General features: G+C 29.8%; 1 protein-coding gene across 3 annotated transcripts in view; it reads left to right on the forward strand.

Annotated features, from left to right (window-relative positions):
* The first annotated feature begins 10,206 nt into the window (after positions 1-10,206).
* The window catches only part of LOC145947936 (uncharacterized), a 7,934-nt gene continuing 2,142 nt past the window's right edge, over positions 10,207-15,998 (forward strand). Inside the window, exons 1-7 of one of the 3 annotated variants that reach the window (XM_083057698.1) lie at positions 10,207-10,345; positions 12,135-12,364; positions 12,456-12,570; positions 14,196-14,322; positions 14,898-15,008; positions 15,381-15,549; positions 15,655-15,856. In XM_083057698.1, the coding sequence (XP_082913824.1) occupies positions 12,540-12,570; positions 14,196-14,322; positions 14,898-15,008; positions 15,381-15,549; positions 15,655-15,856 (640 nt within the window). In that variant the 5' untranslated portion in view covers positions 10,207-10,345; positions 12,135-12,364; positions 12,456-12,539. Of the gene's footprint in view, positions 10,346-12,134; positions 12,365-12,455; positions 12,571-14,195; positions 14,323-14,897; positions 15,009-15,380; positions 15,550-15,654; positions 15,857-15,998 lie in introns of those variants that run through there. The other 2 variants (XM_083057699.1, XM_083057700.1) reach the window with 2 other exon arrangements.

A 15,998-nucleotide genomic window follows, 5' to 3' on the forward strand; every position in this document is an offset into this window, starting at 1 on the left:
CTAAAAATTAATTTGAAACAATTTTTTATTTTCTATTATATTAATATCAATTTTAATATAAATTATTAAATTAAAATTAATTTAATTTTTTATCGTTAAATTAAAATTAATTAGAATTTGCATATTAAAATTTAATTTATTTTGAATTATTAAATTAAAATCAGCTATAATTTTAAATTATATTAAAATTAGTTACAATTAAACTTATTATTAAATTAATTATATTTGAAAGAGAGAAAATTAATTAATTAATTAATTTGACTTGAATTGAGATTTGACCTGAATTGAGATTTGACCCGAATTGAGATTTGACCCGAATTGAGATTTGACCCGAATTGAGATTTGACCCTGTCGATGTGCAGGAGTCGCAGGAATAATAGCGTTAAGCAATTAAGAGGACACAATGAACAAGATGTTTATTAAGAACGCACGACTTTTAATGTGCGAGGTACAATGTCGCGAGCTACCGTAAACGAGAGTGGCACATGCACGGTCATGACAAGAGTAACTGAGATAATAATTGGTGGCGCTAAGACATCCGTAGCTGAGTTGAGGACACATAGAGGTCGCGACGGGAATCGCAATATATATGATAACCCGAATACTTCCCCTCGATGAGCGCGCGACATTTCAGAGAATTTAAATGGTTCCGAGACCCAAAAGATTAAGACAATTTTCGTGTTTCGACTTAGACAGTCCCTTAGTAAGAATATCAGCGGGCATTGACTCAGTAGGGGCATATTCGATCTCAAGAACTCCGCTTTCCAGAACTTCGCGCACAAAATGGTGACGGATATCTATGTGCTTGGTCCTGGCATGAAATACAGGGTTTTCCGCCAATTTCCGGGCACCGTTGTTATCATTGAAGATCTTCAAAGTAGTCTGTAGTCCGAAACCCAAATCCTTAATAAATCTTCGAAGGTATATGGCTTCTTTGACGGCATCGGATATGGCCATATACTCGGCCTCGGTCGATGAAAGCGCTGTAGTTCTCTGCTTCCTCGATTCCCAGGATATAATGGAATTATTTAAGGTAAATACATAACCCGTATACGATCGGCGGTCATCCAAACAATTTGCCCAATCAGCATCAGTATATCCGGTCAAATTACCGTCGGTCTTCTTAAATGACAGTCCGACTTTTGATGTGCCTTTTAGGTAACATAGGACACGTTTCGCTGATTTCCAGTGAGTCTCGTTAAAACAACTGTTAAACTGGCTGAGGTAGCTCACTGTAAAAGCAATGTCAGGTCTGGTACAAACAGCTAAATACGTTAGCATGCCGATCAACTCACGGAACAGCAGATTTCTTTCTTGCACGGTTGAACAATTATCGCCCTTCCTCAACCTAATGCTGCAATCTAAAGGAGTGGACACAGGCTTGGACTCCCCCATTCCGAATCTGTTGAGAATATCGCTAATATATCCCTCCTGGCTCATCATAATCCGTTCTTCATCTTGAGAAAATTCAATGCCAAGGCAATAATTTATTTCTCCGAGGTCTGTAATCTGGAAACACCTGGAAAGATATTTGGTTAGTTTGACAATTTTGGAGGTGTCGCGAGAAGCGACCAGAATGTCCACGTATACGGTTACGAGAAGTATGTCTTCGCCCTTTCCGGCGAAAAATACACATGGGTCGGCTGAAGAAGACTGGAGTCCAAAATTCTTGAGTTCGCGACTCAACTTCACGTGCCAGCGACGACCAGCTTGACGAAGTCCATAAAGAGCCTTTCTTAGCAAGCAGACCTTGTCACCTTTCTTCAGTTGTTGGAGCATGCTAGAAGCCTCGTCGACAAGCTTCCTCTTCCTCTCAGAAGCGTCTATCTCTTCTAAGACGAAATCTGAATATCCAGGCATCTCCATGAAGATTTGCTCTTCTAATTCGCCGTTCAAATAAGCGGTCGCAACGTCCAGATGATGGATCTTCATATGATGTTGGGCCGCGAGGGCAGTCACGATGCGAATAGAGCTTAGGCGAGCCACAGGGGCAAAAGTCTCATTAAAATCAACACCTGGGCGCTGGGAGAATCCACGCGCGACAATGCGCGCCTTTCTCCGCTCTATCGTCCCGTCCCGATTGAACTTGTTTCGTAATACGAACCGGCTGCCGACGACCTTACGTTCTTCAGGACGATCCACCAACGTCCATGTGTCGTTTCTTATAATGGACTTCATTTCCTTAACCATAGCCTGAATTCCATTCTTCGGCATCGGGTCCATCTAGGGATTGTTTGACTGGAACTTCGGCAAGGTAAGCGAACTTGGCTTCCTCGATCGTATCGCTTGCAACCTGATACAATTTTTTAGGTCTTCCCCTGAGTCCAGACATGATTTTTCGAGGTCTTCCTCGACATCTTTTAACAGCGATTTGAGGGTCAGCAACACGATCCTCGCCTAGAACGTCGGTGACTAGATCATCCGCATCATCGGCTCGATCTTCAACATCTTCGTCATACGCTGGAAGTTCGACTTCTCTCCATTCTTCATCAATGGCCTTCTCCTTCGGGTCGAAACTTGCATGCGTCCGACTAGAGGCTTCTGGTACAGCGATGAATTCCACATCTCTAGATATGTCTATCCTGTGTTCGTCCGGGATCCATATTCGGAATGCTTTGGAGTTCTCGGAATATCCGACGAAAATGCCCTTCTTGGATCGCGGCTGAAATTTTTCTTTATTAGGTTCTCTATTTAAAGAATATACCTGACAGCCGAATTCTTGGAAATGTCCGACGTTAGGCGCCTTGCCCATTTCTCGTAAGGAGTACTGCCGTCAAGACTGTTAGTTGGACATCTGTTGCGTATATAACTCGCCGTATTAATGGCCTCTCCCCAGAAAGAAGGAGACAGGTTCGATTGGATTAGAAGACACCTGGCCATTTCCACGAGCGTCCGATTCTTCCTCTCTGCAACTCCGTTCTGTTCAGGAGTGTGAGTAACTGTCAATCTACGCTGGATTCCGTTCGTCTTCAGGAAATCGTCGAATTCTCGATTGACGTACTCCTTGCCGTTGTCCGACTGCAGGCATTTTATCTTGCGTCCGACTTGATTTTCGACAAGCGCTTTGAATTGTTTGAAAGCGTTGAAAACTTCGCTTTTGTTTCTGATCATTTTTACCACACACCAACGCGAGCAATCGTCTATGAAAGTTACGAAATACTTGGACCTTCCGAAAGATTCGAATCTCATAGGCCCGCATACGTCTGAGTGAATTAACTCCAGAAGCCCTGTCTGCCTATCAGACTTCTTGGGAAAAGGAGACCTGGTCATCTTTCCACGAATGCAGACTTCACATTTTACATCTCGTTCGGAATTTATAATATCCATTCCGCGCACGGTTCCGTGTTTATCGCTCGTCGCGAGATCCTTTAAATTTAGGTGACCCATTTTACGATGCCAAACTTCCAATGAAGCTCTGGTCGATTTATCTTCTGTGCCGATGACAGCCGCTGACTTGCACTCGTGACGATCTTGTATATAATACAACCCGTTGGTACGAAAGGCTTCGAGCTTAGTGGCTCCATGTCGATCAATGACTTTAGCCGATTTATCATCGAAGATAACTTTGAATCCTCGATCGGTAATCTTGCTTACCGACAGTAGATTGGTGCGCAGGTCCGGCACGTGTAGAGCATCTTCGAGATTGCGACTCCTCGATCTACCTTCGATCTCAGCATTGAGACGTACAGTACCTTTACCTGTTATATTTGTCGACGAATTATTTGCAAGATTTAATCTTCCGGCGGCGATCTTCCCGATGTGCGTAAACTTATTCGAGTCACTGCATAGATGTGAGGTGCATTCGCTATCCAAACACCATCTATCGACATGTGTCGCTTCCTTAGCCTGGAACACTTCCTGCTTTTCCGAATTTTTTACTGGCATACATGCGAACACACTCACGTCATCGACATCGGTCATTTTTCCTTTCTCAGGATTCTTCGAGGATGTTCGATCGTCCTCAGTGCGCGAATTACAGTCGGCTGCTTTGTGACCAGCCTTTTAATTATTATATATGTTTAACATATATATAATGTATTTATCACATTATACACATGATTAATATAATGTTCATATTTAATTTATAGGGTTAAGTTGTAGAGGCATCGAGAAAACATCAAATAAATTAAAATATGTTATTACACAAGTTCATAGTCTCGCAAAGACTTGTGGCAGATGGCAAAGTTAAGCTGTTAGATTTTAGTTTCCATGCTCAAGTGTCAAGAATTACTAAAGCCAACATTTCTTGTAGGAACCTTGTATCGGATGAGTCCTGAAATAATTTCAAGGTAATTTACACATTTATATTACTTTACCTTCAAGATTGAATGATATAAATTATATACTTATTCTTTTTTATTTTTAAATCATTATTAATTAATAATATACTAGAATCAGTATAGAAAGATTAAATTTTACTGGAATACAGATTATAAAATTTAAAAGAGTAATTTTGTAATGTTCTATAAAATATATGACATTATTAAAAAATGTGAACTAAAAAATAGTATTTCTATCGACATGCGCTTTATTATGGTTATAATATTTGTGAAACATATATAATTATTGTATATGTTTCACAAATATTATATAACATATTTATTACTTTACACACATGATTAATGTAATGGTGATATTTAATTTATAGGGTTCAGTTGTAATAACATCGAGAAAACATCAAGTGAACCAAAATATGTTATTATACAAGTTAGTCTCGCAAAGACTTGTGGCAGATGGCAAAGTTAAGCTGTCAGATTTTAGTTTCTGTGCTGAAGTCTCAAGAATTACTAAAGCGAAAATTTCTTCGTAGGAATATTATTATATTGGATGAGTCCTGAAGTAATTTCAAGGTAATTTATATATTTATATTATTTTTAAGATTGAATGATATAAATTTTATGTTTACTTCTTCATTTTTAAATCATTATTAATTAGTAATATACTAGAATCTGTATAGAAAGGTAAAATTTTATTGGAATACAGATTATAAAATATAAAAGAGTAATTTTGTAATGTTCTATAAAATATCTGACATTTTTAAAAAACGTGAATTAAAAGATAGTATTTCTATTGATATGTGCTGCTTTAAGTATTATGGTTAATTATATATGTCTAATAAATATATAACACATTTATTTTATTACATAATTAATGTAATAATACAATTTAATTTATAGGGTTCAGTTGTAAAGACATCGAGAAAACATCAAGTGAACCAAAATATGTTATTATATGAGTTCATAGTCTCGCAAAGATCTATGGCAGATGACAGAGTTAAGCTGTCAGATTTTAGTTTCCATGCTCAAGTGTCAAGAATTATCAAAGCCAACATTTCTTGTAGGAACTTTGTATCGGATAAATTCTTAAGTAATTTCAAGGTAATTTATACATTTGTATAACTTACTTTCAAGATTGAATGATATAAATTTAATGCGTACTACTTCATTTTTAAATCATTATTAATTAATAATACTGGAATCAGTAGAAAGATTAAATTTTAATGCAACGCAGATTATAAAATATAAAAGAGTAAAATTCGTAATGTTCTATAAAATCTAATATTTCTCTAAAATTTTCTAAAATTATTTTTGGATGTGTTTCTTGTTTTCGATTTAATCAATTTTAATCGCGATTCGACCTGTATCTTTAGGACTTGAATTATACAAAAAAGGTCAAAAGTGAAATGCTCGGAATTGAGAATTAATGTTGATTAAATTATGTCAGAAAACGAAGTATATATAATAGGCCTGCCGATAAATTACACAATATACAATTATACAATTTATAGGGTTTAGCTATAGACATTGAAAGAACATCAAGTAAACTATGTTATTATACAAGTTACAGTCAAAAATCTCGCCAGTAGATTCGATAGTTTTGCAAAGACCGTTGAGTTAAGTAATATAATATAATTTTTAGACAAAGTCCAAATTAAGAATTAATTATTTATAAACTAAAAATAAAGAACAAAAAACTTACTGAAAATATGACAAATACTTTTTAAATTATTTACGAATAATCTTGTTAGTTGGCAAATCGAAAGTTCCATCTTCTCTTGGAAAAGATCTTTTTATAATAGATTTTGTATCTTGTAATAATAGTACCAATGATAACGTTTGGTTTCCTATTAATTTAATGTCACAAACTTTTTCCACATCAAGATAAAAGATGTCATCTGTAAAATAATTACATAATTCATAAAAATTAACAAAAAATGATACAATATTCTATTACGAAATTAAAAGATTTTAATATAATTTACTTGAATTTTTCACATATTCTTTTATTTCTATATTATCTCTCTTTTCGAAACCATCATTTGGTAATAATTCACGCAGTTCAACCTGAATTAATAGAACTATCAAATATTCCGGATCATTTGAATTCATGTGTTCATAAATAATTTTATTATTTTTCTTTTGCGTCTAAATTTTTTCATAATTCTCAATATATTATATATAATTTAATATTATTATATATATAAATTGTTCTAATATTTATGTATGTTTTCTTCTATTACATTTTCTTAAAATAAATACTTTAAATAAAATATTTTTCAGTTGTACGAGTATATATTAAAACAAGATTTAATACTTTCTCAAATAGTTTTAAAACTATTGGAACTGGATCAATCACCGATGGTAATTATAAATTAGAGATTCAAACTCAGCAATTTGAATCTCTAATTTATAATTACCATCGGTGATTGATCCAGTTCCAATAGTTTTAAAACTATTTGAGAAAGTATTCTTGTTTTAATATATACTCGTACAACTGAAAAATATTTTATTTAAAGTATTTATTTTAAGAAAATGTAATAGAAGAAAACATACATAAATATTAGAACAATTTATATATATAATAATATTAAATTATATATAATATATTGAGAATTATGAAAAAATTTAGACGCAAAAGAAAAATAATAAAATTATTTATGAACACATGAATTCAAATGATCCGGAATATTTGATAGTTCTATTAATTCAGGTTGAACTGCGTGAATTATTTTTTTAAGATCAAACGAACCCAAATTATTAATAAATTGTATTCGAACAAATAATAAGTTTGTAAGGAAGAGTTCCTTGATTAAACTCTGGTACTTTCGTTTTTTTAGCTTTTGCTTCATCAATATGAATAACCTGTAAAGTAATATTAGATTAGAAAATAACATTATAATTATTATTATTGTATATTAAATTAAATGAGAATAAAAAGTATATTTATTGAAATTGTTGTGTGCCTCGAACAAGGCACTGGGGTTGCGCCGAATTAAGGATGAGGATCCTCGGGTCGTGCAGGACTTCGTAGGAAGTTAGGAGTGTTGTACTCTTTTCTTTCTCTTAAAATACACTTTTATTTCGGATTGAATATGGTTTCGCTTTATTTCTCGTCCTTTCTTTAAATATATATTCGCGTAACATTCGATGAGCGTATCTTCGTATTCCTCTCAATAATTCAGGTCGTTGTTAGTGAGTCTCGTTCTGATGTTCTGGTTTCTTATTAGCGACCACGTCTTGATGTTTAGGAATTGTATTCGAGACTCCGTCTTGATGTTTAGGAGTTTTATTCGAGACTCCGTCTTGATGTTTAGGAGTTGTATTCGAGACTCCGTCTTGATGTTTAGGAGTTTTATTCGAGACTCCGTCTTGATGTTTAGGAGTTGTATTCGAGACTCCGTCTTGATGTTTAGGAGTTGTATTCGAGACTCCGTCTTGATGTTTAGGAGTTGTATTCGAGACTGCCTTCGCGGGCGGGCTCTCCGTCCTATATCCTCTTTGTTTCTTGGATTTCTTTCGGGAGAGGCCCTTGGAAACAGGTCTCTGATTGGTTAACAATACTCACGCGTTTTTGATCTAATTGCAAGCGAAGCAGGTCGAAGTCCCTGGTCTTCGCTTGCATCTCGCGGTTTCCGGTGCTTCGCGCGTGTCTCGCTGCGTTAGCGTTTTCACGCGACGAGCGTTTGTCGAGAGCGCTCTTTTATAAGCAAAAATGTTTTACAGTATTCTATAAAGATATTCAGTAAATTCTAATTTCTAATAACTACTGGTTATAGTTCGGGCTATAACAAAATATATTTATTCAATTTGGTTTTATGTGAAATTTAATCCACTCAATTTCAATATTTCATACTACGATTTGAATTCTATGACGACTATTATTGTTTAAAATAAATTTAACAATTGATAGTATTGTGTTTTGCCAACAATTTTCGGACCATCAAACTCATCAATAAAACCAATAACTCTCTAAAAATGATTTTTAAATCATCTTTTTACTTTTTAAAATATTAAAAAATTTAAATATACATATATACATATATTTACAAGATATCTCACAACCATTGTATAATATTTTAGTAGTGTATTCTAGAAGTAAAATAGAGTAAAAATTTCTAATATAAAAATGTTGAGATTACAATAGTTTTTGAATTATAAACGATTAAAATTTGAATGATATAGCATAGAACTCGCATGCTTAAGCCTATAACTAAACATAGACGTCTATCGATCTGTTATCTGTTATTGATTTTTTCAAATTAGTGTGATAGCTTTTTCTACTAATCTTATTTTGAAAATAAAATTAATAATAAATGACAAGTCGGTACGTGTGTATATGTGTAGTTCAGTGCGTGTATATCATTGGCAAATTTTGATCACTTACAACTCAAAAACTGTTGCAGTCTTAACATATTTATATTAGAATTTTTTACTCTCTTTTACATCTAAACACACTAATAAAATATTATATTAAGGTGTTGACACACCCTGTATATGTATAAATATATAACACATTTATTTTATTACATAATTAATGTCTTAATGTAATGATAATATTTAATTTATAGGATTCAGTTGTAAAGACATCGAGAAAACATCAAGTGAATCAAAATATGTTATTATACAAGTTCATAGCTTTGCAAAGACTTATGGCACATGGCAGAGTAAAGTTGACAAATTTTAGTTTCCATGCTCAAGTGTCAAGAATTATTAAAGCCAACATTTCTTGTAGGAACTTTGTATCGGATAAATTCTTAAGTAATTTCAAGGTAATTTACACATTTATATAACTTACTTTCAAGATTGAATGATATAAATTTTATGCATACCCTTTTATTTTGAAATCATTATTAATTAATAATATACTAGAATCGGTACAGAAAGATTAAATTTTAATGAAATACGGATTATAAAATATAAAAGGGTAATTTTGTAATGTTCTATAAAATCTGACATTTTTTAAAACGTGAACTAAGGGATAGTATTTCTATCGACATGCGCTTTAAGTATTATTGTTAATTATATATGTTTATTAAATATATAACACATTTATTTTATTAAATAATTAATGTAATGATAATATTTAATTTATAGGATTCGGTTGTAATAGCATCGAGAAAACATGAAGTGAACCAAAATATGTTATTACACAAATTTATAGTCTTGCAAAGACTTGTGGCACATGGCAGAGTTAAGCTGTCAAATTTTAGTTTCTATGCTCAAGTGTCAAGAATTACCAAAGCCAACATTTCTTGTAGAAACTTTGTATCGGATGAGTCCTGTAATTTCAAGGTAATTTACACATTTATATTGCTTTACTTTCAAAATTGAACGATATAAATTATATACTTATTTTTTTTTCATTTTTAAATCATTAATTAATAATATACTAGAATCAGTATAGAAAGATTAAATTTTACTGGAATACAGATTATAACATATAAAAGAGTAATTTTGTAATGTTCTATAAAGTCTGACATTATTTGAAACGTGAATTAAAGGATAGTATTTCTATCGACATATGTTTTAAGCATTATGTTTAATTTTTAGATAAGTATATAACTAAAAAAATTCTCTGTATTTCCATTTATTGGTTTTATTTTAGTTTATTTAATAATATTTAATATATTGTTATGTTAAATACCAAATATTATTTATAAATTATTTAGTTTGTGTATATATATATATATATATATATATATATATATATATATAGTATGTATGTGTGTATATATATAGTTCTTAGTTTTACTGTAAAATAAGGAAGATAAAAAAATGAATAGAAATCTTCTCTAATATGAAAAGTGCGTGCGTAGTGCATGAAGTTCGCCTGTATAGCATTTAATGAGAAATTCGTCATTCTTTTTTTACAGAAGTCTCATAGCAACAAAGTTTCCATAACAACAAAATAAAAATTTGTGCATCTAATGTTGAGAAGTGCATCCTTATCGCAATTAATTTTTGAGCAGAAAAAAACTCAGATTTTGGTTTCTGTGCTCGAGTCTTAAGAATTACGAAAGCGAGAATTTCTTGTAAGAATCTTATATTGGATAAGTAATTTCAAGGTAATTTACACATTTATATTATTTTATTTTCAAGATTGAACGATATAAATTTTATGCTAATTTTTTTTCATTTTTAAATCATTAATTAATAATATACTAAAATTAGTAGAAAGATTAAATTTTAATGCAACACAGATTATAAAATATAAAAATATAATTTTGTAATGTTCTACAAAATCTGATATTTTTTAAAATGTGAATTAAAGAATAGTATTTCTATTGACATGCGTTTTAATTATTGTTTAATTTTTAAATAATTTCCTGAAGTAATTTGAAGGTAATTTACACATTTATATTACTTACTTTCAAGATTGAATGATGTAAATTTTAATGATGTAAATTTTTTGTTACTCTTTTTCATTTTTAAATCATTATTAAGTAATAATATACTAGAATAGTATAGTAGAAAGATATATAGAATAATATAGTAGAAAGATTAAATTTTAATGCAACACAGATAATAAAGTATAAAAATGTAATTTTGTAATGTGCTATAAAATCTAACATTTTTTAAAATGTGAACTAAAAGATAGTATTTCTATCAACATGCGCCTTAAGTATTATGTTTAATTTTTAGATTAATTTATATTTAAAAAAATTTGCTGTATCTTATAATTTATAGGTTTTAATTGTAGTTTATTTAATAATTAAATATATTTGTAGTTTATTTAATAATTAAATATATTTAAATCATTCAGTTTATTTAATCATATTTAATGTTGTGTTAAATACAAAATATCTTATGAGATATTTAGTTATATATATACAGGGTGTCCCATTTTAACTTAGACACTCAGATATCTCGAAAAATGTGAAGAATACGAAAAAACATTTTGAATAAAAGTTGTTTGACTCGAAGGGGGACATAAGATGGTGCCATTTATTTGACCTTGAAAAGTCACTTGAAGGTCACGTGAAGGTCAACTTTAATTTCTTATACGGAACCACCTATTTTTCATTGCATATTTTTATAGCTGATGTCGAGACCTTTCAAAAACACTGTAATAAAATATTTTTCTCTTACGTACTTTTTGACTTATAAATTAAGGTTTGAAGTTGACAATTTTTTGACATAAAATGTAAAATATCGTACAAAATGTTCAGTTTTCGATAATCATATCTTAATATTTTTATGCACTGAATAATGAGACGAATTAATTGGTGTGAAGAAAACACATAGTTGCTTTAAAAAGTATGTATGTAATTTGCAACATATTTTTTTAAAAGAAATTATGTGTTTTCTTTACACTAATTGATTGGTCTCATTACTCCGTGCATAAAAATATTAAGATATGATTATCGAAAACTAAATATTTTGCACGATATTTTACATTTTGTCAAAAAATTGTTAACTTCAAATCTTTATAATTGAAAAAGTACTTAATGAAAAAATGTTTTATTATAGTGTTTTGGAAAGCTCTCGAGATAAGCTACAAGAATATGCAATAAAAAATAGGTGCTTCCATTTAAGAAATTAAAATTGACCTTCACGTGACTTTCAAGTGACTTTTCAAGATCAAATCAATAGCACCATCTTATGTCCCCCTTTGAGTCAAACAACTTTTATTCGAAATGTTTTTCCGTATTCTTCATATTTTTCGAGATATTTGAGTGTCTAAGTTAAAATGGGACACCCTGTATATATATAAATATAATTCTTAGTTTTACTATAAGATAAAGAAGATAAAAAAAATCAATAGAAATTTTTTAATATGAAAAATGCATATGTAGTGCATGAAGTTCGTCTGTATAGTAATTAATGAAAAATTCGTCATTCTTTTTTTTACAGAAGTCTCATAGCAATAAAGTTTCCATAACAACAAAATAAATATTTGTGCATCTAATGTTGATTCATTTTGGTGATATAAACGTACAGTTACAATAAAAGTATATCGTAAAAGAGTGATTTCTAAGTATATGAGCGAGAAGTGCATCCTTATCACAATTAATTTTTAATATTTCGTGTTTTGAATTAACTCTTGAATCTACGACAAGTTTTGTTGATTAGCTGACGTGACGGTACATATATATATTTATATAATTATATTTATAAAATTAAGCAATAAATATATTAAACGTGTATTAAAAAAATTGATTTTAATATTTACAGTTATTACAGTTTATTACTTCTTGTGCACAAGTTGGACTACACAAGATTTTTATTGAACAAACATCTGGTATTTCAAGTCATATAATGTCGAAAAATAATTCAAAGCAAATTCAAGGTAAATATGTTGAATATATTAATTATTATATTTACATAAAATAATATATTATTAGTATATTAACCCTCCAACTGAATATGTGGGTCGTTGGCATCCGACCAAAATAACATTTAAAGTTTGACTTTGCATAGTCGTTAGAAGATCATATAAAAATCACCTTTAATTTTTTAAAAACAAAACCTATTTTTTATTACATGTACTTGTAACGTACCTCGTGAGCTTTCCCAAATATTGTAATAAAATATTCTTCTTTTGACTATTTTTCGAGTTACAAGAACTTCAAAGTTACAGTATTTGGACAGAATACAAAATATCTTCTAAAACATTCAGTTTTTAGTAATCTTACTTTAATACTTTTATGTAGAATAATAAGACAAATCCATTGGTGTACAGAAAACATATCACTTTAAAAAAAATATATAAGATTGCATGCTGTGAGTTTTATACTTTTTCTTAAAAGCATTTATATATATGTTTTCTTTATACCAATGGATTTGTCTTATTATTCTATGCATAAAAGTATTAAGGTAAAATTATTTAAAACTGAGTGTTTTATAAGATATTTTGTATTTTTGTCGAAATACTGTAATTTTGAAGCTCTTGTAACTCAAGAAATAGTTAAAAAAATATTTTATTATAATGTTTTGGAAAACTCACGAGATAAGTTACAAGTATATGTAATAAAAAATAAGGTTTTATTTTAAAAAATAGAAGGTGATCTTTATACGACTTTCAAATGACTATGCAAAGTTACACTAACAACGTTTATCTTATGTTCCCCTTGAAACCTTACAATTTTTATCTAAAATATTTTTTTCTAAAATTTTATCATTTCAAAATATTACCCTATTCTAATTAAAATTGGAAGTCCTATATACAATTATATGAATATTATACAAATATAATCCTTAAAAGCTTAAATATATAAATTATAAATTTGAATTTAAATTATATATAATAAAATGTGTGTGATCTTTATTATTATTCTATAAATATCATGAACAAAGATATCATGTAAAATCCTGATGTCAAAATTATTCAAGAAACGTCAGAAAAATTTACAACTAAACTGTTTGATAAAAGATGACATCAGTGACACTCGCGTATCAATTTTATGAATCGCGATCGTAATTCAATAACCTTTTTATTGTGTGAAAATAATGTGACAGATACTTCACAGAAGACATAGTACTGTAGATTTTAAAATTACGTCTATATGAATTGTTTACGTATTGTAAACAAATATTAATAATAAATATAAATAATGTATATTAAAAATATATTATAAAACAGTTCGGAAACGTTTCCGATCGGAATAATTTCTTTTTCCTTTAAATACACAATAGAAAATCTAGGGAGAAACGAAATTATTCCGATCGAAAACGTTTCCGAACAGTTTCATAATAGGTACCCAGGATTTTACATGATATCTTCGTTCATGATATTTATAGAGTAATAATAAATATCGTTTTATTATATAATTTAAACCCAAGTTTTTTTATTAAACTTAACAAGAACTCAATCGGCTTGTTATTACTGTACATTTATCTGTTCGTATGTTTTTATGAAGGTTTACTTATTTTTTAAATGATGAGTGTTAATACATAAGTATATTATTATTTTAGATAAATCAAAGGAAAAGAAAATTGATGCTAAAGGAACGAAACGAATTGTAAAAGAGAATGAAATGGATGCAAATGAAATGGATACGAGCGATATATTACAAACGTCAAATTTTAGTAAATCTATTGAGTAATTTCTATTGAGTTATTTTATTTTATTTTTATAATTATATAGGGTGATATGAGAATGATCAGAATGATATGGGGACTAAATTCGTATACAGGTAGAACGGACCAAATTGAATCAAAAAGTCCTCTACCATTTTGCAATTTTTGCAATAGGTAACGAGTTATTAATTATTAAAAATCGCCGCATTAACCCAGTCTATTGTCAAATGTAAGCGCGCGGCAAGATGCGACCGCCCAATGATTGAGGTTGCTAGGCTTCTTATTTGTAATAAACATTACCGCTTGTAATAAATAACTTCTCGCATGCCTAGCAAACTTGATCATTGGACAGCCGCATCTTGCCGTGCGTTTGTATTTGATAATAGGCTGAGCTAATGCGGCAATTTTTTATAATTAATAATTTGTATTTTAATTGTTGCGAAAATTGTAAAATGGTAGAGAACTTTTCGACTTAGTTTGGTCCGCTCTACCTGCACACGAATTTAGTCCCCATAATTTTGGGACACCCTGTATACATCATTTTATACACAACATATTTTAATGTTTGATATTTATATTTTGTTTGTTAATTTATAGATCGTCGAATAAACAAGATATCATGGTTTCAAATAAAAACGATGAACCGGAAATGATAACTTTTGCAACAGATGAGATGTTAGAAGCAGTTCAACTTGAGGACTCCACTGTGTAAGTTTTTTACTTTTAATTTATAGTATAAAAAATACGCATTTTTTTTCAATCACACTAATTTGAAAAAATCAATAACAGATGACAGATCGATAGACGTGTATGTTTAGTTATGGGTCTAAGCACTCGATTTTTATGCTATATCATTCAAATTTTGAGCATTTATAATTCAAAAACTATTGTAGTCTCAACATTTTTATATTAGAAATTTTTACTCTATTTTACTTCTAGAATACACTAATAAAATATTGTACAAAGTGTTGTGAGATATCCTATAAATATATGTATATACATATATTTATAGGATATATACATATATTTAAATTTTTTAATATTTTGAAAAGTAAAAAATGGTTTTAAAATCTTTTTTAGAGAGGTTATTGGTTTTATTGATGAGATTGATGGTCCGAAAATTGTTGGCAAAGCACAACACTATCGATTGCTAAAATTTATTTTGAACAATAATAGTCGTCATAGAATTCAAGTCGTGGTATGGAATACTGAAATTGAGCGAATTCAATTTCACATAAAACCAAATCGAGTAAATATATTTAAATATACTTTTTATTCTTATTTAATTTAATATACAATAATAATAATTATATATGTTACGTTCTAATCTAATATTACTTTATGTACTTTACAGATTATTCATATTGATGGGGCGAAAGCTAAGAAAACGAAAGTGCCAGAGTTTAATCAAGGAACTCTCCCTTATGAACTTATTATTCGTTCGAATACAATTATTAATAATTTGGGTTCGTTTGACCTCAAAAAAGTTATTAATGCAGTTCAACCTAAATTGATAGAGCTATCAGATATTTCGGATCATTTGAATTCATGTGTTCGTAAGTAATTTATTTATTATAAATATTTTTTCTTTTGCGTCTAAATTTTTTTCATAATTCTCAATATATATAATTTAATATTGTCGTATACAGTGCTGGCAAAAAGTTCGGAAACTGTTAAAAATCTTAAAAAGTATTGATT

The sequence above is a fragment of the Prenolepis imparis genome, unplaced genomic scaffold (genome assembly GCF_030444845.1).
Source record: "Prenolepis imparis isolate NDT839.2.m4 unplaced genomic scaffold, iyPreImpa1.0 SCAF_194, whole genome shotgun sequence".
Taxonomy (NCBI): Eukaryota; Metazoa; Arthropoda; class Insecta; order Hymenoptera; family Formicidae; genus Prenolepis; species Prenolepis imparis.